At 45.1% G+C, this 21,994-nt stretch overlaps 1 protein-coding gene across 2 annotated transcripts; it reads left to right on the forward strand.

Annotated features, from left to right (window-relative positions):
• The first annotated feature begins 42 nt into the window (after nt 1-42).
• On the forward strand, nt 43-21,227 carry rnf216 (ring finger protein 216). Of its 2 annotated transcripts, none has more exons than XM_085403439.1 (17): nt 43-177; nt 1,191-1,324; nt 2,203-2,333; nt 2,439-3,788; nt 3,943-4,019; nt 4,921-5,029; nt 7,520-7,681; nt 7,771-7,879; nt 8,004-8,137; nt 9,526-9,576; nt 10,807-10,944; nt 11,348-11,496; nt 12,824-12,902; nt 18,622-18,719; nt 19,217-19,439; nt 19,814-19,883; nt 20,307-21,227. In XM_085403439.1, exons 2-17 carry the CDS (start codon nt 1,258-1,260, stop codon nt 20,696-20,698), a joined length of 3,339 nt encoding a protein of 1,112 aa, XP_085259565.1. In that variant the 5' UTR covers nt 43-177; nt 1,191-1,257; the 3' UTR covers nt 20,699-21,227. The 2 variants fall into 2 exon arrangements, with proteins under 2 accessions (XP_085259565.1, XP_085259566.1); XM_085403440.1 differs by lacking the exon at nt 43-177 and adding an exon at nt 221-592.
• Nucleotides 21,228-21,994: the final 767 nt, after the last annotated feature.

A 21,994-nucleotide genomic window follows, 5' to 3' on the forward strand; every position in this document is an offset into this window, starting at 1 on the left:
GAATCAGGCAAGTGTGGGTGGGACTACATTTCCCACGGGCCTTCTGAACGTGGTGACTGGGTGTTTTTAACGTCGTGACGTCTCTGCTCTTCTTGTTTTGGCAGTTTGTTTCGTTATTCACGGTTTGTCACTTGACCAAGAAGACGTATTGTACTCATGAACCAAGACGGAGCTGCGGTATAGTACTTTTCTACATAGATATTCTCGTGTTGTGACTTCAAGCCGTGTGGGGACTGTTTGAAGCGGTTCTGTGGACAGGAAGCCTCGCACAAGTCAGCTAACTAGTCTGGCTAGCTAGCCAGCCAAGCTAACGAATGCTAGCTTGGCTAAGAGCAGTTTGTTCTGTTTGTGTCAGCGGAAATGATCGATAGCCATGATGGGATGCTTGTTTTCAAACACCGCCTTAAACTTGATGCTAAAAGGGCCATGTTAAACCTAATGTCACGGCGGGGAAAGCGGTGCAAGTGCGGGGGACGTGTACAGGCAGCTTCTCGCTGGGTTAGCGTGTCCTGTTTTAACAACACAAGATTTGTGCCACCTTTGATCAGATCGAGGACGATCAGAGCTGCGCCCGCAAGTAAAGCCGATACAGGTCGTTAGCACATATTTGTTTACACGACTGTGCCGGCGAACACATCAGTGGTAGCGCTAATGTTATTCGTCGGTGGTGATTTAAATGAGCCCAACTCCGCATTCTGTTTCCCCGTGGAGCTTCCGTCTTTGTTGAGTTCTCTCTAGTAACGTGTTTGGGGGAGTCACTAACGTGCTCCTGAGTCTTTAGTAGTCTGTGCGATTAGATTAGTTGTGTTCTCAGGGTGGAGTCCAGCTCTCCTCGTTTTCTGTAAATGTGACAGATGTTAAACTGAAACCATTTGCTGGATTCCAGGGGAATACCAGCAGGGTGATAGTGTTGTTGTGCGCGTGTCATACATAGACATTCTAACGATAGAAATTAATGGTTATAAAAAGTCACATTGAAGGGACTTGCCTCCTTTTTACGAGAAAAATAAAATAAAACAAGTTCCCATAACACGAATCTATTTTCGTTTCAAGAGTTTGTTTGTGGTAAGGGTTTAAAAGGCAGTGATTATGGTTATGGTAAATCTCCAGGAAAGTAATGCGTGTGTATGTAATGTCCTCTGATGGAAACATAACTCTCTGTATGTGTGTGTCTGTGTGTGTGGGTGTAGATGTTACTGATTGAGCAGTGATTGTGTATGTGGGCTGATTCAGGGAGCTGCTAAGTGTAGTTTCACAATGGCAGATGGAGGCAGCGATGATGAGGTCATTCACCTGGCAAGCTTCAACGTTCACCGCAGCCAAGGTGAGACTTCACATCCGCACCGGCATGCATGTAGACACAATTGTCTGTCTCCAGGATATATGATTATTGTTTTTATGCATCTATCCATTTGCTTGCTTCCACTTGTCCAAGTTAGGGCCAAGGAAAGGGCTAGAGCCTTTCGCATCTGTGGCAAGGTAGACCCTGGAATGGTCACCAGTCTGTTGCAGAGCTAACACATAGAGGCAGACAACCATTCACACTAACACTCCAATTCAACTCCTTCCATAAATCTCAACCAGAAGTCTAAATCAAGCTTTATGGTCAATTTAGAATTGTAAGTCAGCCTTGCTACACCAAGCATGTTTTGCTCTGTGGGAGGAAGCTGGAGTACACAGAGAGAAGTCACAGACATGCATAGTACATGCATTTGTTGTAACAGTGTAAAAAGTGCAACAGATGCTCCATAACTACATAAAAAAATAATTTGCTGGTCTAATAAACCCGTCAGCACCTTTATAAACTTCAGGTTAGTAACAGTATGTTAATAAAAACCTAAAAACAATTATCAAAATGTGCTCGAATATCTTGCCTTGCAGAGCTTCACGTTTTAAGATGTAAATGTTCTGCTTATGCTCTGAGAGGTCCAGCCACTTTCGTGTATTTGACCTGTTGCACACACGCATATAAACCTCGTGTTTTGTACTTTTTAGGAGGAAGTGCAAAAGTGCAGATTATTTTCAGCACCTCAGCTAGTTGTCTGATGAACTAACGGTTTCTGCAAAGAAATTCAGCATTGGCTCATGTTGCAATCGCTCATCTCCTTTGTCTTAAATTTCTACACGATGCAGTGAATGTCCCTTTTTACATCCCCTGTAAATGCATCGTTTAATAACTCCACTGTGCGTGTGTCTGTGCAGGCTCGCGCTCTCATTTGAGAGAGCTCATCACTATTTCTGATGACTCGGATGAAGAGCCTGTGACTCTTGTACCGAGCAGTCCCGTTTTGGTCCCGGACGATGCAGATGACGACGATGTCAGCATACTGGAGGTAACTGATGCAGATTATTCTTGAACCTTTCTTCGTGTATGTCACTTGAGACTTATTTATATATGTTTGAATACATTTTTCTGGGATTCTTTCTGCTCTCTTCAGCCGCTAATGCCTGCGCGCAGACACGTGATCCGCCCAGCGGCGAAATGGAGCGGGGCCTCGCACAACCCAATTAAAGTTGTAAGTCAAAGTAGCGCATCTTCTGGGGTTTCCACACTGGACCCAGTCCCTGCCTGTGCCCCCTCTACCTCCAGAGATGCCAAGGGAACCACGTCTCCCCAAGCAGCCATTAAAGTACAGTTTCCGGCGCACTCGAGCACATCTGGAAACACACTGCTGGATCTCGGCCCTTCATCACTCTCCCAGCCAAAACCGACCATAAACTCACAGCAGCACAACGGTACATCAGCAGACACAAGTGGGGAGCTCCATGCAATTTCTTCTGTCCACACCCCATCTACCTCCACAAATGCCAAGGCCAACACCATCTCATCCAGAATACCTGCACAAGTACCTGAACAAGTGCTTGTCCAGCCTCAGCCTAGCACATCTGGACTCGCGCATCCACAACCTGGCTCCTCAGCACAGTTACGGTTGGAGCATCACGCGAACTCCTCTGCTAGTGCCACACACTATATTAGTGCTGCTGCAGTGACTGCTTCAAGTTCTTCTACAAAGACTCAAGTAAAGGCTAGCACGAGTAGCCTTACGCAAGACAATCCTCAGGCCAGTACTTCGTCTGCACATCCTCCATCTCGTATACGGACGCACCCTCAGCCTAGTACTTCACTGTTCCAGTCTGGTGGAACAGTGCCAGTGCAGCCCCACCTCATCCAGTTGAAGGAGGTGAAGCTAGTTGTTCTTCCCCCACAGCCAAATCAAGCTTCGGCTCTAATAACCCAGCCCCAGGGTCTGCTGCAGCCTGTGCCAGTCACTCGAATGCGGGGCAATCTCATTCAGATTGAGCCGCAGCCCTTGGCTCAGGCCCCTGCCCAGGCTGCGGCCCAGCCTCCTCAACCCCCTCAGGTTATACCAGGGATGCCCCCTGCAGTTCTAATAGCTGCAGCCCCAGAGAGACTGGGTCCTCCAGAAGCAGGTCACCGGATCATCCTGGGGAGCCAGGCACCCAAAAATGCCCTTCCAAACCCTCCAGCTCAGGCTGGTCCCTCGGGTCTGCTTCAGCCAGCCAACAGACTTAACATTAGGGTACCTGGTGTGAACTCTAACCCTCCTCCTGCTCCTCCAGCTCCTCCCGCTCCCGCAGCTTCAGTCCCACACAACAGAGAAGAAGCACGACTTATTCTGGGTCAGAACCCCGAAAGACTTAATCTGGTCGCAGTGCCTCCAGCACCAGAGGACATTCCCCAAATAGAGGATGCAAGGCCTGGACCCTCCGCACAACAGGAGAGACCAGAGCACCAGCCTCACGTTAGAGCCCTTATCAATGGTGTTGTGAGTATCTCATTACGAAAATTGTTTGCATCTCTTTTATCTGTTATAAAGTTAAATGAGTGTAATTGTGCTGTGTTGTCTCGCATTTCATCCGTTCCAACCCCATTCTTCTTTCCGGCCATGCTCTCCTCAACTTTTTGAATATCCTCTACAGTTGGATCTACTCCCCGACGTCCAAGAAACCTATGTAGCAGAACTGATCCAAAAGAATAATGTGAAAGACTTGAATGTGTAAGAATCATCTTATCTAATTTAACCTTAACGTAGAGCTTTAAAATAGATACCTATATCTTGTTGGGTAACCATGTTCGAAGCAATGTGCCACATGTGAATTTTAAAACAGAATGCAGTGATTTGCAAGTCATATAAAGTCTGTGATTAATTCAAAATAGTTCAAATGAAAAAAGAAATGATGAAACTGAGAAATTGTATTTCCTTTAAATACACAAGTTTATTTGGAATTTATGCCAAGAACACATTCAGAAAAAGATGGGACAAGGTCAAATCTGCCTCTCTTTTGTGTCATTTCTTCTTTTATCAGCAATTTGCAAGTTTTTGGATACTAAGCTGCAATTTCAAGTGGTTACATGTATAATATATCATTTTTGTGCAACATGTGGTTTCCCATTATCTAGCTAAAATAAGCAGAACCTTCTCCAGTATTAGTGATGCCTTCATATATGTACGTCTGTATCGTCACGGCTCTTGGGTCTTGATCTGTACACTGATTTAAAAAAGCTGATTTAAACTCTTTGCTTTAGTGCAGAGTACACTGTAAAGATAGTTACTGATTGGTCTGATCACAGGGCAGTTTTCCCCTTTTCCTCAGTCTGTCTTCAAAGAGCCCGGGGTCAAGAGTTTTTGGCCTCTGGACTGATAGTATAACAATTTTTCTCAGTTTTCTTGATATTTGTCAGCAATACAGTCTCTAACTCTCTGGTAGTACCTTTATCCTTTGAAAGGATTTGCAAATTATTGCATTCTGTTTTAGCTTGTATGTTACACAGCGTCATAAAGACAGGTGTAGGTGGTCACATATGAAATGATTGCCAACTGTGCGCAGTTGTAACTGTGTGAATGTTTGTGAGAGCTTGTACACATGCAGCCCCCCTTCCCTCTGCTCTGTTCCCAGTATCTGTAACCTGCTGTTGGAGACTCAAGATTATCCGAGGAAAGACACGGCAGCGGCCACATCAGCTCCCACCAGCATCCTACTAGAGTCTGGTGGCACCCAAAATGAGGCAGGTGTCTTTGTGTGTGCGTGTTAGATGCACAGAAAATGTGTGTAAATGGTGTTAATGTGCAAACAGTAGAATTTCAATCAGTAAAAAGTGCAACGTAAGCTAGGATCTCGCAGTGTGGGTCAGGGTTTAAAAGCCCTTTTAGGACAGTTATGTAAAGTGTAGATACAAATTAATAACGGCGACGTGGTTCCTCGTTACATGAATTCAAGCTGAGCAGACCATTATAGTTTCTAATGGAACTATTTCTGGTATCAGATTATGTCTATAATGTGGTTAAAGAGTGTTGATGTAGAATGATGGAATGGATGTGCTGAGGCTCCGTCTAGTAACCAAATTAAAAGAAATAAATCATGCTGTATGTAAATATAGACTGTCTATGTTCTTTGGGGGTATTTTGATGTCAGAAGTGATTATATTAAAACCAAAGGGTTGAGTGCTAAGTTATTAGCTAACTGCAACAATCAGACCCTAATATCTACCAATTCGTGGACTTCAGAAGTAATAGAAGCAAAACTGAGGGACTATCCTTATGGATGTATCTCAGAGTAGGCCTTTTTATTTTTGAGATTATTATAATAAAAATGTCCCAGACGTCTCCTCCGATGTAAATGTAGGGAATAGTTTCACATCAGTGATACAAATAGGTGGAGGTGAGGCCTAGCAGACAGCTACAGTGGGGCAAAAAAGTATTTAGTCAGCCACCGATTGTGCAAGTTCCCCCACTTAAAATGATGACAGAGGTCAGTAATTTGCACCAGAGGTACACTTCAACTGTGAGAGACAGAATGTGAAAAAAAAATCCATGAATTCACATGGTAGGATTTGTAAAGAATTTATTCGTAAATCAGGGTGGAAAATAAGTATTTGGTCACCTCAAACAAGGAAAATCTCTGCTCTCACAGACCTGTAACGTCTTCTGTAAGAAGCTTTTCTGTCCCCCACTCGTTACCTGTATGAATGGCACCTGTTTGAACTCATCATCTGTATAAAAGACACCTGTCCACAGCCTCAAACAGTCAGACTCCAAACTCCGCCATGGCCAAGACCAAAGAGCTTTCGAAGGACACCAGGAAAAGTATTGTAGACCTGCACCAGACTGGGAAGAGTGAATCTACAATAGGCAAGCAGCTTGGTGTGAAAAAATCAACTGTGGGAGCAATCATCAGAAAATGGAAGACATACAAGACCACTGATAATCTCCCTCGATCTGGGGCTCCACGCAAGATCTCATCCCGTGGGGTCAAAATGATCATGAGAACGGTGAGCAAAGATCCCAGAACCACACGGGGGGACCTGGTGAATGACCTGCAGAGAGCTGGGACCAAAGTAACAAAGGTCACCATCAGTAACACACTACAACGGCAGGGAATCAAATCCCGCAGTGCCAGACGTGTTCCGCTGCTGAAGCCAGTGCATGTCCAGGCCCGTCTGAAGTTTGCCAGAGAGCACATGGATGATACAGCAGAGGATTGGGAGAATGTCATGTGGTCAGATGAAACCAAAGTAGAACTTTTTGGTATAAACTCAACTCGTCGTGTTTGGAGGAAGAAGAATACTGAGTTGCATCCCAAGAACACCATACCTACTGTGAAGCATGGGGGTGGAAACATCATGCTATGGGGCTGTTTTTCTGCCAAGGGGACAGGACGACTGATCCGTGTTAAGGACAGAATGAATGGGGCCATGTATCGTGAGATTTTGAGCCAAAACCTCCTTCCATCAGTGAGAACTTTGAAGATGAAACGAGGCTGGGTCTTCCAACATGACAATGATCCAAAACACACCGCCCGGGCAACAAAGGAGTGGCTCCGTAAGAAGCATTTGAAAGTCCTGGAGTGGCCTAGCCAGTCTCCAGACCTCAACCCCATAGAAAATCTGTGGCGGGAGTTGAAAGTCCGTGTTGCTCGGCGACAGCCCCAAAACATCACTGCTCTCGAGAAGATCTGCATGGAGGAATGGGCCAAAATACCAGCTACTGTGTGTGCAAACCTGGTAAAGACCTATAGTAAACGTTTGACCTCTGTTATTGCCAACAAAGGTTATGTTACAAAGTATTGAGTTGTATTTTTGTTATTGACCAAATACTTATTTTCCACCCTGATTTACGAATAAATTCTTTACAAATCCTACCATGTGGATTCATGGATATTTTTTTTCCACATTCTGTCTCTCACAGTTGAAGTGTACCTCTGGTGCAAATTACTGACCTCTGTCATCATTTTAGGTGGGGGAACTTGCACAATCGGTGGCTGACTAAATACTTTTTTGCCCCACTGTATTAGCTATGACTGCCTGTGTCAGGGTGTAGCTGTTAGTTCAAGTAAACACTGCAATTTTTCATTGTTGAATTGACTTTTAAGTGCTGGAGGTTTACCGATATTTATTTATTTTACCTTTCCACTCAAGCCGATCACTGACTACAGCTTCATATAATCTGTGAATCGTATATTAATGTGTGTTTCTGTTTTCATGTTTGCGGTCTTTCAGGTGACCGAGGACTTGTTTGATTATGGCAAGCTGGGCGCAGTGGGACCTGAAGTTGTGATGCAGGCCGCTGACTTGCTCATGGCAGATTTCAGGATGCTCAGCTGTCAGGACATTAAATGGGCTCTCAACGCCCTGAAGGGACACTATGCAATCACACGCAAGGTACCTAAAGTCCCATCTGAGAGCACACCATGCCTCCTCTGTCTTCTTTGCTGTCGTACCTTTCAACTCTCCCTCGCTCTTCCTCCCAGGCCTTATGTGAAGCTCTGAAGAAGTGGCAAGAGTCAGGGGACCCGTCGGGAAAGAAACGACGGAGCAGGACCTCGGAACGCTGCTACGTCGATTTCCACTTTGAGTACGGTGAGAAAACTTTTAGCATGCACCTGTTTTTGCATCTTTTACTTATTGCTCTTTTGCACATTCAGAAATTGCTTTCACAAGCCACTGGAAACTCTCAGTAACTGGTTTCTTCCTTGTCCGCCAGGTTCGGTTAAGTTTGACAAGAGGATGTACTTCTTGGAGAATGACCGTCGGTACTGTAGGACATACAGCAGTCTGGAGGCATCTGTGCAGAAGGAGCTTTCGTTCTATCAGCAGAAGGCAAAGGAATGGGCAGAGGTACACACACAAATACACTCACTCGGGCACTCTGTTTTCCTTCAGTGTTGCATTTATCACGATTTTTATAGCCCAGAATGGCCCTATGTGGGGGGTGGCGGAGTGAACTGAGCACAACAACCATAATTGGTTCATGGAGTATAAAGGCAGCAAGTCTGTGTTACCTTACATTCCTTACGGGGGTGTTTATGGCTGTGTAAAAACCTCTTTGTTTTCTGCACCAAGAATTCCTCTGTGCAAGAAAACCCTGAACTCTATAAGCCTTAATTTTTTAACAGATAATGATATACTTCACTTATCTAAACAGTAGCTTTCTAATGCAGTAACTCATTTGTATAGCAAGCACTCTTTCTAGCTTTTCCCACTGTACCCTTCCCCACCCTGCACCATTGTCTCAAAGACTGGATAGCTTTGGCTTTTAAAGCAGTCGGGTATATGGGGCTAATTATGTTGCTTTAAATCCCTCTCATGTCCTGGAGGTCTCTCCATCCAGTATCCAAAGCTCCTTCTTGTTTTTATTAGGTCTCTTTCACCTTCTTTGCTTCTGTTTACCAGGCCTTTTATTTATTTATTTATTTTTTTTGCTGAGTAGAGTTTCCACTGTCTGCTATTTCCCCTGTCTGTGGTTGCCACCAGTAGCTATCCTCTCCCTATTTTGTTTGTGCCATTAACCATTTAGCAGGTGATAGAACTGCATAGTGAAACTGAAGCATATAGGAACTAGTCTGGAGCTTCATATTGTGCAGTCAGCTTCATGATGATAATTTCTTGCCTTGCACAGGCGGTTGTATTTATCTGCCGCTTGAAGATTTAAGTTACTAATTGGACAACTCCACTGTTAGAAGCTGCATTTGTTCGAAGACCAGGGAATAATGTGGTGCTGCTCAGTATATTAAAGGCGCCTTGCTTCAGCGAATAGAACAATTATAATGATTGGATATGTTGCATAGAGCTGCTTTGCAACTGTTGATAACCTTGTGATGTGCTGCATAACATGGAATACAGAGGTTTCTGAGGCTAATGTTCAGTCATTTAGATTTCAAGCACTTAGTAGGGTGAATATGTTAGTCAAACTTAGGCACAGTCAGTAGCTAAATTAGCATACACCCATGGCATCATACACCCAGCAGCGGAGCCGGTTCAGTCCCAGGGACTCTCTGTTTTCAGGTCACTCTCTGCAATGTTGACTTACAGCTTACCTCGTGCGCCCGATCTTCACCAATTAATCGACTGCCCCGCTCTCTCTCTCTGTCTCTCTCTCTCTCTGTCTCTCTCTCTCTGTCTCTCTCTCTCTCTCTGTCTCTCTCTCTGTCTCTCTCTCTCTCTGTCTCTCTCTCTCTCTCTCTGTCTCTGTCTCTCTCTCTCTCTCTCTCTCTCTCACTCCCCAGCATGAGGACTTCCTCCTTGCTCTTCAGGTCAATGAAGATGAGTATAAAAAGGTAGGATTCATCTATAGGACTCTATCTGTTGATTCAGTCTAAAGTGGCTTTTCAGTGATGTTTCCAGATAACACTGTGCTGTGAATAAGTCTTGAGACACCCCTCATTTCTTTTTATAGTGTTGCCAAGGAGCCAGACGTTTGTTTTTGTTTTTTTTAATTAACGTGGTTTTGCGGCTTTAAAAAGCTCTTACATTTTTTCTTTGGATATTTGGCTGCCTTTTCACTCATTTCAATCAAGCTTTTAAACAACAATAATAATAGTATTAATAATAATGATAATGATAATAAGGCAGCTTCTGTGACACCAGTGCTGTGCCTACACATAACAGATAACTTTGCTTAGAACCAGTTTTATATTGTATCTTTAGCCAATTTTTTACCAGCAGCCTGTCACAAAAAACTTATTTGTTCCCATTTCTTTCGCTGAATCTGCTAAAAATGCTAAATACCTACAACACAGTTTGACAGGCATAAAATTGAATATAACATGATTCCCAAAGTATTACCTGAAAGCTTGTCTAGCTTGGCTTGGTCAGCAGTGCGGAAACTGGAGAAGTGGAGGATGAAAGAAGAAGTGGTAGGTCTAAAGAAGTATCTACAGCAGATTTCAGTGTCTGAAAGTCGTGTCCTGAAGACATAAGCAAGGATCTGACACAGGACCTGAGAGATCCAACTAATCCACTGAAGGATCATCAGAAATGGTCTTTGTGGAAGGGTGGCTGTTGAGAAACTATTGAGGATCTTACTCAGTATCTAACCTGAAACAGTTAACCTTTCAGCATGACAGTGATCCCAAACACACCAGCAATGCAGTTAAATAAACCTAGATATAAAACCACACAATGGAAAGTATCAGTCATGGATTGAAACAAAAGGCAGTCAGCATCCAAAGAAGAGCTTTGAATGTCCTTAAAGAAACCTGGAGAACTATTCCTGAAGATGACTTAAAGAAATGACAAGAAAGCTGCCTAAGAGAGCTCAGATTGTGTTGAAGAATAAATGTGGTCTTTTGTGGTACAAAATACTGAAATTTAAGCTTTTTAGAATTCTACGATGTCTGTTTTTGCCTCATATTCTCTATTTCAGAAATAATCATAATAAATCCAGTATAAAACTTGTTAGCTTGCAGAATGTGCTGGTTTCATTCGAGGTTCATTTTAGATATTGTCAGGATTTTCTGCATAATGTGAGGTTTTTGACTTATGATGTGTTCCGATTGTTTTTCCAGGATGGTCAGCTGATAGAGTGTGGCTGCTGTTTTGGGGAGTTTGCTTTTGAGAAGATGACGCAGTGTTCGGACGGTCACCTGTTCTGTAAAGAGTGCCTGGTCAAATACGCTCAGGAGGCGGTGTTCGGCTCTGGGAAGGTACACGCAGACATTTTCTGTTTTCAATACGACTTAACTGGTAATGTTGCTTGGCAACTATAATTGACTAATCCCATAATAATACACACCTCTTTGAGTGATGAGCTGTCAAATAAATGTCAAGATTGAATATGAGCTGGGGCACAGATTTCGCATATCATCAATGTTTGTTGTCCATGTATTATTGTGAAAATAAAGACTTTCCCATTTATTAGGTGCCTTGTTGCTGGTACTGGTGTATCCTGTATTGCATAAAAGGTTGTCGTGTTTTTCATCCGCCTCATCTGAGCGCACTGTTGTACCTAATAATGTGTCATAATAATGGTCAGTTAAACTGGAGGTGGCTGTGAACGTGCAGCGTCTCTGCTCTGTAATGAAGTCGCGCTCCGTCCTCTTCTTGTAGTCGGACCTGAGCTGCATGGAGGGGGGCTGCCCGTGCTCCTACCCTGTGTGTGAGCTGGAGAAGGTCCTACCAGAGAATATACTGTGTAAATATTACGAGAGGCAGGCGGAGGAGGCGGTTGCTGCCACCTGTGCAGATGAGTTAGTGAGGTAAGTGTGTGTGGGGGTAGCTCTGTAGCTGGATTCTGCTTTTCTTTGCTCCCAGATTTATAGGTATAATAAAGTAACTGATAACTCGAGGTGCCAGTTTGTCCACAAACAGATTTTTAATTGACTTAATAAAATTGAATAAAGAGATTCCAGCAATGTTTACAGATGGATAGAATTATGGCCTTGAATAATTAGACCCTGTCTTATCTTAAAGACGTCACAGTACCATTCCACCTCAACAGAGCGCTCTCAGACCGCTGGTTTACTTGTGGTTTCTAGGATATTTGAAAATAAAATGGGAGGCAGAGCCTTCAACTTTCAGGCCCCTCTTCTGTGAAACCAGCTCCCAGTTTGGATTCAACCTCTCTACTTTTAAGATTAGGCTTAAGACTTTCCTTTTAGATAAAGCTTGTAGTTAGGGCTTCAGGTGACCCTGGTGACCATGCTGCAATAAGCCTAGGCTGCTTCCCATGATGCACTGCAAGTGTGTGTTCTTCACTCACCTTTTTTCACACTCACTCTGTTTATACACACCTCTGCATGCAGTCATCAGTTATTACTAATCTCTGGCTCTCTGTCTGTCTCCTTCTCCTTGCCCCAACTGGCAGACGGCCACCCGTCCCTGAGCCTCGTCCTGCCGGAGGTTTCTTCCTGTTAAAAGGGAGTTTTTCCTTCTCACTGTCGCCAAGTGCTTGCTTTGAGGGGGTCGTTTGATTTGTTTCGTTGGGGTTTTCTCTGTCCTATTGCAGGGTCTTACCAAGCGCCTCGAGGCAACTGTTGTGATTCAGTGCTATGAAAATATAACTGAATGAAATTCAATCATGATAAATGATAATCAGTTATTTTTTTAATAACTGGCTGCTGAGCCCCCTGTCATTTTGCAGAAGTGGCCTCCAGCCTTTATTGAAAATGTAAAATTTTCATTTAAAAAATCAAACTTTTAAAATATTGGCTAGAACTTGGGCTCATGGGCTAATCATGTGTTCAAAGCAAACACAAAGCATCAGGAGTAGATTCAAAGTCTACACGACAACATGGGTGGGTGGAAATTCAAATCAGGTGATGCAAACAGAAACGGTAGAAAATATTTCAGCTGTAATGCAAAAGCCAGTCAGCTGAGATTCATGTTCAGTATGGTTCATCTTCACTTTTACAGAACGAAAGGAAGGGGGGCTTAGAGAAATTGCCGTGAGAAAATGGTCCGCAGATTGATAATAGCTAGCTGCAGCCTAACCTATTTATGATTAGCACTTTGTCTCTCCTAATGTGGGATGTTGAAGATCTGGCTGCTTTGTCTAGCTCATTTTTCCTCTCTGATCTCTTCCAGGTGTCCGTTTTGCAACTTCCCAGCGTTGCTGGACAAAGACATGTCTCTGTTTAGCTGTCCCAACCCTCGGTGCCGCAAGGTGAGTTCTGCTCTTCTGCTCTCTCTCTGTTTATAAAGTAAATTCAACACTCTCGCAAAGAAGTGTACACCAAAGTAGGTCGACACTCATCTGCACATCTTCTGATGTGACCCTGGGTAAGAGTACTTACAGCACAGAAGATCTAATCTAAATTTTCAAACCAAGAGTGGACGACTGAATCGTGAATAATTCAGAGCGTCGTGACAGCAAAATGGTGTCTACCTATAAATCATCTCCGTGCAGCCTGGACACGAAGCCCGACATGCATAAGAGAGAGAGGCAGAGGAGAGATTGATGAGCAGCTTTTGGAAATGATGAACCGTTCCATGTGGCGAGGTCGCCACCTCTGGCTCCCTCTCTGTTTATCTCGGGGCCTCCTCCCTCTGTCTGAGGAATGCAGGGGGAGGCGATGCTCTTTGTCTGCCGGAGTTGTCGCACAAATTCCAGGCCAAAAAAAAAACCCCCATTATTTGGCAGAAACACACACAGGCTCATTCACGCTCCTTTCCCCACATAAATACAACCCTCCCGTTTTCCTCTGTTTTTCTGTGAGCTCTGCTTCTGTAAACGTCTCGCACTCACTCCTGCTCACAACTGTAAAGAGAAGCAAACACACACACACCTCTGCTATCTTTGCATTCCCTCAAAGGTAGGAGAGAAGTTGGGAGGGGGTTATGTCAGTAGCCATACAAGAAAAATGTGTGACTCCTCGCACAGTGGTATAAGGTCAAACCCTTCATTAACCGATGAGCTCGCATTCTTCCAATTTTCATGTCAAACTGAAGGCCCGTGGGCCAGATTTGGGCCGTTTGAAGATTTTAATCTGGCCAACAAAACATCGCACATGTACATGATGAAAAACACAGATCAAACCTGCAAGCTAACAAAGTAGTTGACAGAAAAAGGCTAAAAGACCAAGCAGAAGAAAGAGAAGCAGGAGTAGTGCAATCGCTTTCAAACCAATTGGTAGCCAATGGACGGAGAACATGGTTATAAAGCTGGTGAGCTCAACCAGTTTCATGGCAGAAGGCCAGTCTGTACAGTGCAGGCAAACTGCAGGATCTTGCCCGCACAGATCAGGTCTGTGAGACTTGTAGAAACACGGTCAAGAAGAAAAGACAAGTTTTCATTTCTAGGTGCAGCCGATGGTATCGAGTTCGGTGGTCTCAGGATCACCTCTCTGCTTTTTGCAGATCATGTTGTTTCTCTGGCTCCATCGGGCGAGCCCCTCCAGCTTGTGCTGGGGCAGTTTGCAGCCAAGTGTGAAGTGGAGAGGGGCGAATTAGCACCTCCAAGACTGAGGACATGGTTCTTCTGGTGTGTTCTGTTTGAAGTCAGAATTTCCAAGTTCCCAATTGAAATTTTCGACTTGAACAGCCCTTCAAGTCAGACTTCCCAGTTGAAGCAACCCCACCAGCCCCAATTTAACAATCCAAGATGGCGGCATTGCACATAAACATTAGTAAAACTGTAAAGCTCGCAATCTGTACAGGCACTGTTGTGTGACTGAGCAGATCTGTGGTCACAAGCTCTGGTGACAGTGGATGACCAAATGAATGAACGAATGAGATCGCAAATACAAGCAGCAGGAATTAGCTTCGTCTGAAGGCAGTCTGAGCTCGTCATCAGGGACAGTGGGAGCAGTGCAGGCGTTTGGGTAGAGCTGTCATTCACAGCAAAGGTAGCAGGTTGAGGTTGTTTGGAAATCTGACTAGGATGCCGGACCCCCTCACAGGTGAAGTGTTCTGGGTACCTCCTAAAGAGCGGAGTCCCTGAAGTAGGGACAGTGGACAGACTGAATCTCTCCTAGATGAGCTGGGAGAGGAGGGTGCTCTGGGTGTCTCTGCTGAGAGTGCTGCCCACAGAACCTGGACTCAGACAAGTCAAGAGAAAAAATATTTTATTAAATGCCCGAAGCTGCCAGTAGCTCTCATATTCAGGCTTGTGAAACAGGTTGTTGTGAATTGGCTTCATGGTGTAGCATGTCCCTGTGGTGTAAGCACATATTTAAAAAGTCTCTTCCAAAGTGTAAAATATTTTTCCTTTTTGTCATTTTCTGTTTTGAAAATGGGATATACTTAACTTTTTAATTTGTTTTCATACAAGAGCAGCACTTTGTCTTTGTGTTTGAGCAAACCCTGTTTTAGTTTCAGAGGGCTGTGAGACATCAGTGTAAGACTTGTTTGCCCTTTAAACGGCTCTCAAAGCAGTGCAGACACCACATTGAAACAGTAAGAAATGAGTCATGTGAGTTATCCTCCTCAACATTTCTGCTGCCTTGGTATTTTAGGGTGTTTCCAGCATCAACTTTCCCAGAGGCCTTTTTAAAAGATTTTATAGGAACTTTGGAGGAAACTAAAACTGAGGTTTTAACCAGATTCTTAATTACACCTGAGCTTTTCCATGTGCCAGCAGGGTTTTTCCTCCATAGCAAACCTCTTCTGTAATCCTACATCTGCTGACTTGGCCCAAGCTGGACTAGTTCTTCTTACTTGTGGCTCCACAGTAGCGTTTTGTCTTTACCATAGCTTCTCTATTAGCACGTGGCTCTCAGATGCCTCCTTTTGGCTCGGCATTATGCTTGCATTTGTTGCAGATTTTCGCCTCAGGCAGTGAATAGAAATCCAATGCAATTCCTGCCAGCAGCCTGTAGGTGGAGCCATAGGCTTACAGTTGCTGGCCTTGCAGCATCACTGCACAGCTGCACCTCATTACAAGCTCACACACACACCCAGAGACGTAAAAGTTAGACATGCTCCAGATAACTCTGGGTCTGATCCTTGCTCAGTGATTCGTCTGCAGTGCAAATTCAGTCAGCTTTTAAAGCCAGCACGTTTAAGCTCTGTTATGTTTGCTTATGTATGCCGCAAAAAGCTGCTTCCACTTCCACTTAGAATTGGGATGTGTGTTGTTACCTGGAAACCCCCATCACACACGCTGGTACTATCACCAGTGTTTAATAAGAGACGGGTGATATTGAGGTGTTAATTCCTCTCTTGTTTTCACGTGTGTGTGTTTTTTTATTCCCATACACACACACTGTACAGTCTACCCCACAGCCCGCTCAAGCAGGGCGGGGCCTCATTATGTAACTGACACACTTCCGTAAGCCCACCCGCCTTCTTCCACACCGCCGTCTCATTGGCTAGCCACACTGTCCACTCCCCTCATACTGGTTTCTGACTGGTCGGTCACACTTCCTCGTCCATTTCAAATGTGGTTCTCATCAAATTTGACCCAGATTCTGTCCTCTCCTTCAGTTTTTTTTTCTTTCTCCCAATCTGTCCTGGCTCTGTCTGACCTACACAAACATATTCCACATGTGGTTGTGAGGACATTTGCACAGGTTTGTCCCCGGCCTGTGCATGATTACTTGTTGAGGAATGTGATATGTGAGACACTGGAAGTGGAAGCACTGTGCAAATCTGTACACTGCAGTCTTGGTGTTGCTGTTCCTGTAGATCAGATGAATTTTCTCAAAGGAGCAAGTCCTGTGACAGGCTTGCAAGCAACAAGCTTATGGCTTGTCATGTCAGGTTTAACCTCTTCCTTCCTGCCATTCGAAATGCCACTCGAGTTTGATTGCAGCAAAAGCCACACACTGACAGACACACACATCCCCTTACAAGCCCATCAGAAGCTGTGCACATCCTTATAAGGGCTGCTGTAGCGTCCACCGCAAGAGAAGAAGAAAAAGATTTAGAGGAGACGCAAAATATGAATGAAAGTAGGAAGGAGGTGCTGTTAGGGAGTGGCATGCAGAAAAGGAGAGCAGTGAATGAAGGAGTAAGGCGAGCTGGAACATGCTGGGGAAAAAATAGCAGGAGCAGTGAGTGTGAATTAATGAATGCAGAGAGGGTGAAAAAGACAAACTTGTGGTGCTGCTGCTGCTGTGTGTTTATCTCTGTGACCTCTGTCACATTTCAGCCTGCTTCAATTTTTTTTTCGTTTCTTTTTCTTTCCTGTGTGTGTGTGTGTGTGTGTGTGTGTGTTTGTGTGTAAGTGAAGGCGTGGACGACACACCCCCTTCGAGGTTTGGCTGTGACATCAGCAGCTGTATTTTTAGCTGCACTATAAGAACTCAGGTGTGTTCCTGGTTTTCAGTGTCTTGTCAAACAGGTCTCGGACAGGCGCGCTCGCTCTGCTCTCCTCGTTCCTTGGCCTCGATGTCACCACTAGGGGGCGATCTCTCATCGTTCTGTCGTTCTCGCCCTGGTCTGGCTTTGTGTGAGCTGGCGTTTTCTTGTTTTGATTTGGGGGGTTTTGTGACACTTGAGTCCAGGAATGCTCACTCTGGCTCTTTTCTTTTGAGGTTTAAGCAGAATATTTCTTCCACCTGAGCTTTTCCTGTTTATTCCGCTTCTGTAATCTCTAACAGTTATTCTCTAACTACAGACTATAGGGGTATTTTCCTCTTTAGCTTTCACTCGTCTGCATGATTACATCAGCCGGCCTGCAGATTAACATGTTTTTGTGACGGCTGAGACATCATATTTTGTGTGTGTGGATGATTGGGCTTTTCTTGACTTGGTTGTGTCAGGTTGAGTCAGCATCTTAAACACTTTCTCGGGGTCCCGGAGATGTTCCAGTTTTGCAGTTATCTTCTTGGGAGACCACTGCTGTCGGGGAGACTTATTGGCAACTTATTAGCTTATTAGCAGAACACAAGTTACAAGATCAGTGTCACACAGTGTTTCTAATGTCTTTGCTCCTCAGTTAGATAAGTTAATATCACTTTTATTAGTTCCACAGTTGGGAAATTGACAAAATGTAGTCCAGATGGGATTTGAATCCACAATCCTGAGCCCCGCACGCTGTTGCCTTATCCATTAGGTCACTGGGTCTTTATAATAATTGACATAATGAACCCCAAACCTCCATATGGTTTGAATCCGTGCTTTTCATCTCTATATCAGTTTTATTCAGAATGTTTTTTTTCTCTTTTTGAAGAAACAACTAAACTAGATCCAGATCTTGTGCCTTTTTTTAGGGAGCGCTCATCACTCAAGCACCAACCAAAACCATAGATTCTCCCCCACCACCCTCTGGCTGACCTTACTCATGCAGAGCTGTCCCACTGAATATTGTGAAATCAGCTCTGACTTACATGCATGATAACAAAAAAAATCCCCCAGTGAAAGGAGGATGTGTGAGGAGGTCACAGGACACAGAGGGAAGGTGCAGCAGCAGCGGTGGAGATGTGGATCATGCTTTGCTGCATCAGCTGTCACACTGTTTAATATTAGATGAGGGGCTCAAATATTTATGGTGACACCACTTAGCTAAGGGTTAGGAAGAGTGGGAGTCTTGAGCCGCCTGCACCCCGCCACTCCCCAACATCCCTTTAACCTAGCGCTTTTGGCTGAGGAGACGGAGAAAGGTTGGAGCCTGGAGTCGTTGTTTCTAGGCAACCGAGCAGTCAGCGACGAGCGCTCTCGCTGCAGTCATGCAGAGAGAGAGCCACACCTAACCGTGCAAGCCCCGAGTCCCTGCAGTGGCAGCACCAGCAGCATGCTGAGCAGAGGCAGCGGTGTGTGTGTATGTGTGTGTGGGAGACACTCTGACTGCAGTGTAATACCCACTTACACCGCCTGCTCAGCATTAATGGGAAAACTATGGGTGGATGCATCTCCTGACTTTTGATGAGAAAAGCACAGAAGCAGCACCCTCTTTCTCAACATCCCCTTCCTGTCTTTTTTTTTCTTCTTCTTCTGTTTAGGAGAGCTGTCGAAAGTGCCACGTCCAGTGGAAGCAGCATGTTGGGAAGACCTGCGATGAGGTCCTGGAGAGAGACGAGATCCGCATGAGGGTGCGCTTGTAAGTGGGTCACAGGAATCCTTCATCAGTAATGTACAGGGTGCTCAGATTTAACATGTGAGGAGAGCTAGATTTAACATCTACCAGAGAGGATGCTGGGTAAACACTTCAGTTTCCCGGACAACATTTGAGGAAACTGAGAGGCCGGCTGCTTCCTGCAGTGCTTCCTGTTTTGAGCCGGTCGCAGATCGTCTTACTTCCAGGCGCTGAAGGAGACGGGAAGCGGCCTGGTAGACAGATCAGAGGATCGAGGTCTGATGATTCTAACAGGACAAAACTAAAAGGGAATCATAGTAGCAGGAGTTTGTTCTGCTGCATCCAGAGGATCTGTTCATTCACAGAAAATGTCTCTGTTATACTGTGTGTGTGTGTGTGTGTGTGTGTGTGTGTGTGTGTGTGTGTGTGTGTGTGTGTGTGTGTGTGTGTGTGTGTCTCAATGAAAATCCCAAAACCGATCCTCTTTCGTCACATTTTCCTAAACTTTCTCTGTGCTGCAGCGAGGAGCGCATGACGGCAGCTCGGGTGAGGAAGTGCGTCAAGTGTGGGACGGGCCTGGTCAAATCGGAGGGCTGCAACCGGATGTCGTGCCGCTGCGGCAGCTTCATGTGCTACCTCTGCCGAGAGCCCATCACCGGCTATAACCACTTCTGCCAGCACGCCCGGTCTCCCGGCGCTCCCTGCCGCCACTGCCGCAAGTGCTCCCTCTGGACCGACCCCACGGTGCGCTCAAAACTCAAAACTCTCACAATCACAGATCTTGATTCTTGTTGTGTTTCCCACTGCACTTTGACCTTGACCATCTGAGGCCGTGGCTGCCCACAGCGGCCTGGCTACAGAATCACTGGCAACCAACAGGCAGCCTTTAGTTTCCAGTCAGTTTCCAGTCTGATGTCCTCGGTCACTTGTAGCACAGAGCAGGAAGTAAAGCGAACTCTAGCTACTAGAAATAGTTTGGTTTAGGGAACTACATAATGCAGACCTGCAGGTTAACGACCGTTTAACACACGAACCAGCTCAGTCGTTTAAGGTCAAGTAATAATGGCAACAGCGTTTTTGGAAATGTGTCAACTTCTCTGTGTGTTGTGTTTTTACAGCAAGATGACGAGCGAATCATTCAGGAGATCCAGAAGGAAGGGGAGGCGGAGCTGAATAAGAAGTGCACAGGTCAGTCACAAAAACATGCTCTGAAAACGATGAGCTTTAACTCATACGCCGTCAGGCTGAGTGCAGCGGTTTTGCTGTGTCTCTCCGCCCCACTTTTTTCTTCACTGCACTATATAATAACAGCAAAAAGCCCCTAATAATAATAACATATTAAATAATGTTGGCACTCATCAAACTGCTATTAATCGCTCAGTTTGCAGTGAATTATGTTCTTTGGCAGGAAACTGTGGCACTGCCACGACAACACTGTTCCTCTCCGGTGTTTCCTCTTCATCCCTTTGACTATTATTTATTCAGGCGTGCTGGCAGCAGTTGCATGAGTGTTTCCTGTGTGTGGTTTATGTGAAGGATAGGCGTGAGGGAAACATTTGATCCTGCTGTGCACCTCACCGATCCTTTTATTTATTTTCATTCTCCTCTCAGATAATTCAGGGAAGAGAGTCGGCCCACCACCGGAGCCCGTCGCAGACACCAAGCGGCCCCGTGTCGGTCCACCTGCAGAAAACCCACCCATACCCAACCCCCCGCCCGCTCCTCTGCCCCAGGCAGTGCAAGCTCCCCTTTTCGTCCCTCCGCGTCCCCGCTACCCACCGGCGCCACCGCCGCACTACCCCCAGGTGATCATGCCGCGGCTTCGCCCGGCGCCCTACGTGCCCCCGCTGCAGCACCTCCCACCCTTGAACAATAACAACAACAACAACCACCACCATCACCACCACAACCCCGGTCCCTTCAACCTTCATCAGCACAACATGGATGTGATGGACATGCCGATGCACTACGGGCCACCGCACCGCTACTACAGACGCTTCTAATGCGATGGCGTGAATCCTGCTTTGACCCGGTGTGCCCCTGCACACACACTCATGTACCCTCACTACAGTATTTCAGTAAAGTTTTCCCCCGTCTGATTATTATTTTTCGTTCCTTTTATTGTGCATTATTGTTTTTCATTCTAGTGTTTTCATCCGTTTTGATAGCTCTGCGAGCTAGCCTCTCCTTATCAATTCAAATAAAGAAAAACACACTGAAAGTGCGTTTTTAGAGAATCACAAACACACTTTCAGATACTTTTGCCTTCTCGTGTTGATTTTGGGCTTCAATAATGGCGAGATCCTCTTGTTACTCTTTTCCACCTTTTTTTTGTTTTCGTTAAAATGTTCACGGACAGTTGAGAATCTTGAGGCAATTTCTTTCCCGTTTATACAGATATTTTTGAGTAATAAAAGCGGAAAATTAAAAAAATATTGTTAGCATTTGCTCTGTATCTTTTGTGTAACATGTGAGACTGCAAACTTTTTAATAAAGTCCTCTGTTCGCATTTTTTAGACCTGCTGCAAAGCCGATGTTGGGAGACATTTCTCTCTGTCTGAGCCTCTCTTTCACCCCCTCCTTCCTCCTTCAGCTCATGCAGAAAAAGGGGCTGACTCATGATAACTGAGCCCCCACCCCGCCTCAGGGCTATGCGCCAATCACATGACAGACGGACTGTTTTCCACCAATCGCCGTGTCGCGACAGCCGGGCTTTGTGATGTTGCAGAGGGGACTCCTTTGTTCAGCCAAGCGTGCTGCAAGTGTGACAAATCACTTTGCAGCACACACTTTGCTGTCTTCTTATTTCTGCGTGCACACTAGCAAACAGCAAAGCTCCATTTTAGCCTGGGGGTCCTAATGGTTTTAGTCATGGGTGGTGGGAGACAGACTTCGAGAGCTGGAATTAGACTTTAATCAGACTCTTCATCTTAAACCAGCCAAGCCGACATGAATTGAATCATGTAAATGAGGCTCACAGACGTTTGTCGTTTTTGGGTCGTTCACTCAAATTCACGTTCACGCATGATTGCATCATTTTAGGTTTTTTCTTTCTTCTTCATATAGCTAAAGTTATTTGAAACCTTTTTTTTAACTCCATCTGAGCTAAAATAACTGAGCGCTTTTATTATACTAATGAACTAAAAAAAAAAAAAGAAGCTCTGCTGACATCACTGTGACATCATCAGTTTAGTTTCCAGATGTGATTAAAAAGCCTTTCCAAAGACAGGGGGAGGGGGGTCACTGTTCATAACACCATGTGCTATTTTTACAAGCTGAGTGATGCCTTCATGATGACT

This window comes from Rhamphochromis longiceps, linkage group LG4 (genome assembly GCF_057381845.1).
Source record: "Rhamphochromis longiceps isolate RC_006_pf linkage group LG4, R_longiceps_female_GT1.1, whole genome shotgun sequence".
NCBI classification, from domain to species: Eukaryota; Metazoa; Chordata; class Actinopteri; order Cichliformes; family Cichlidae; genus Rhamphochromis; species Rhamphochromis longiceps.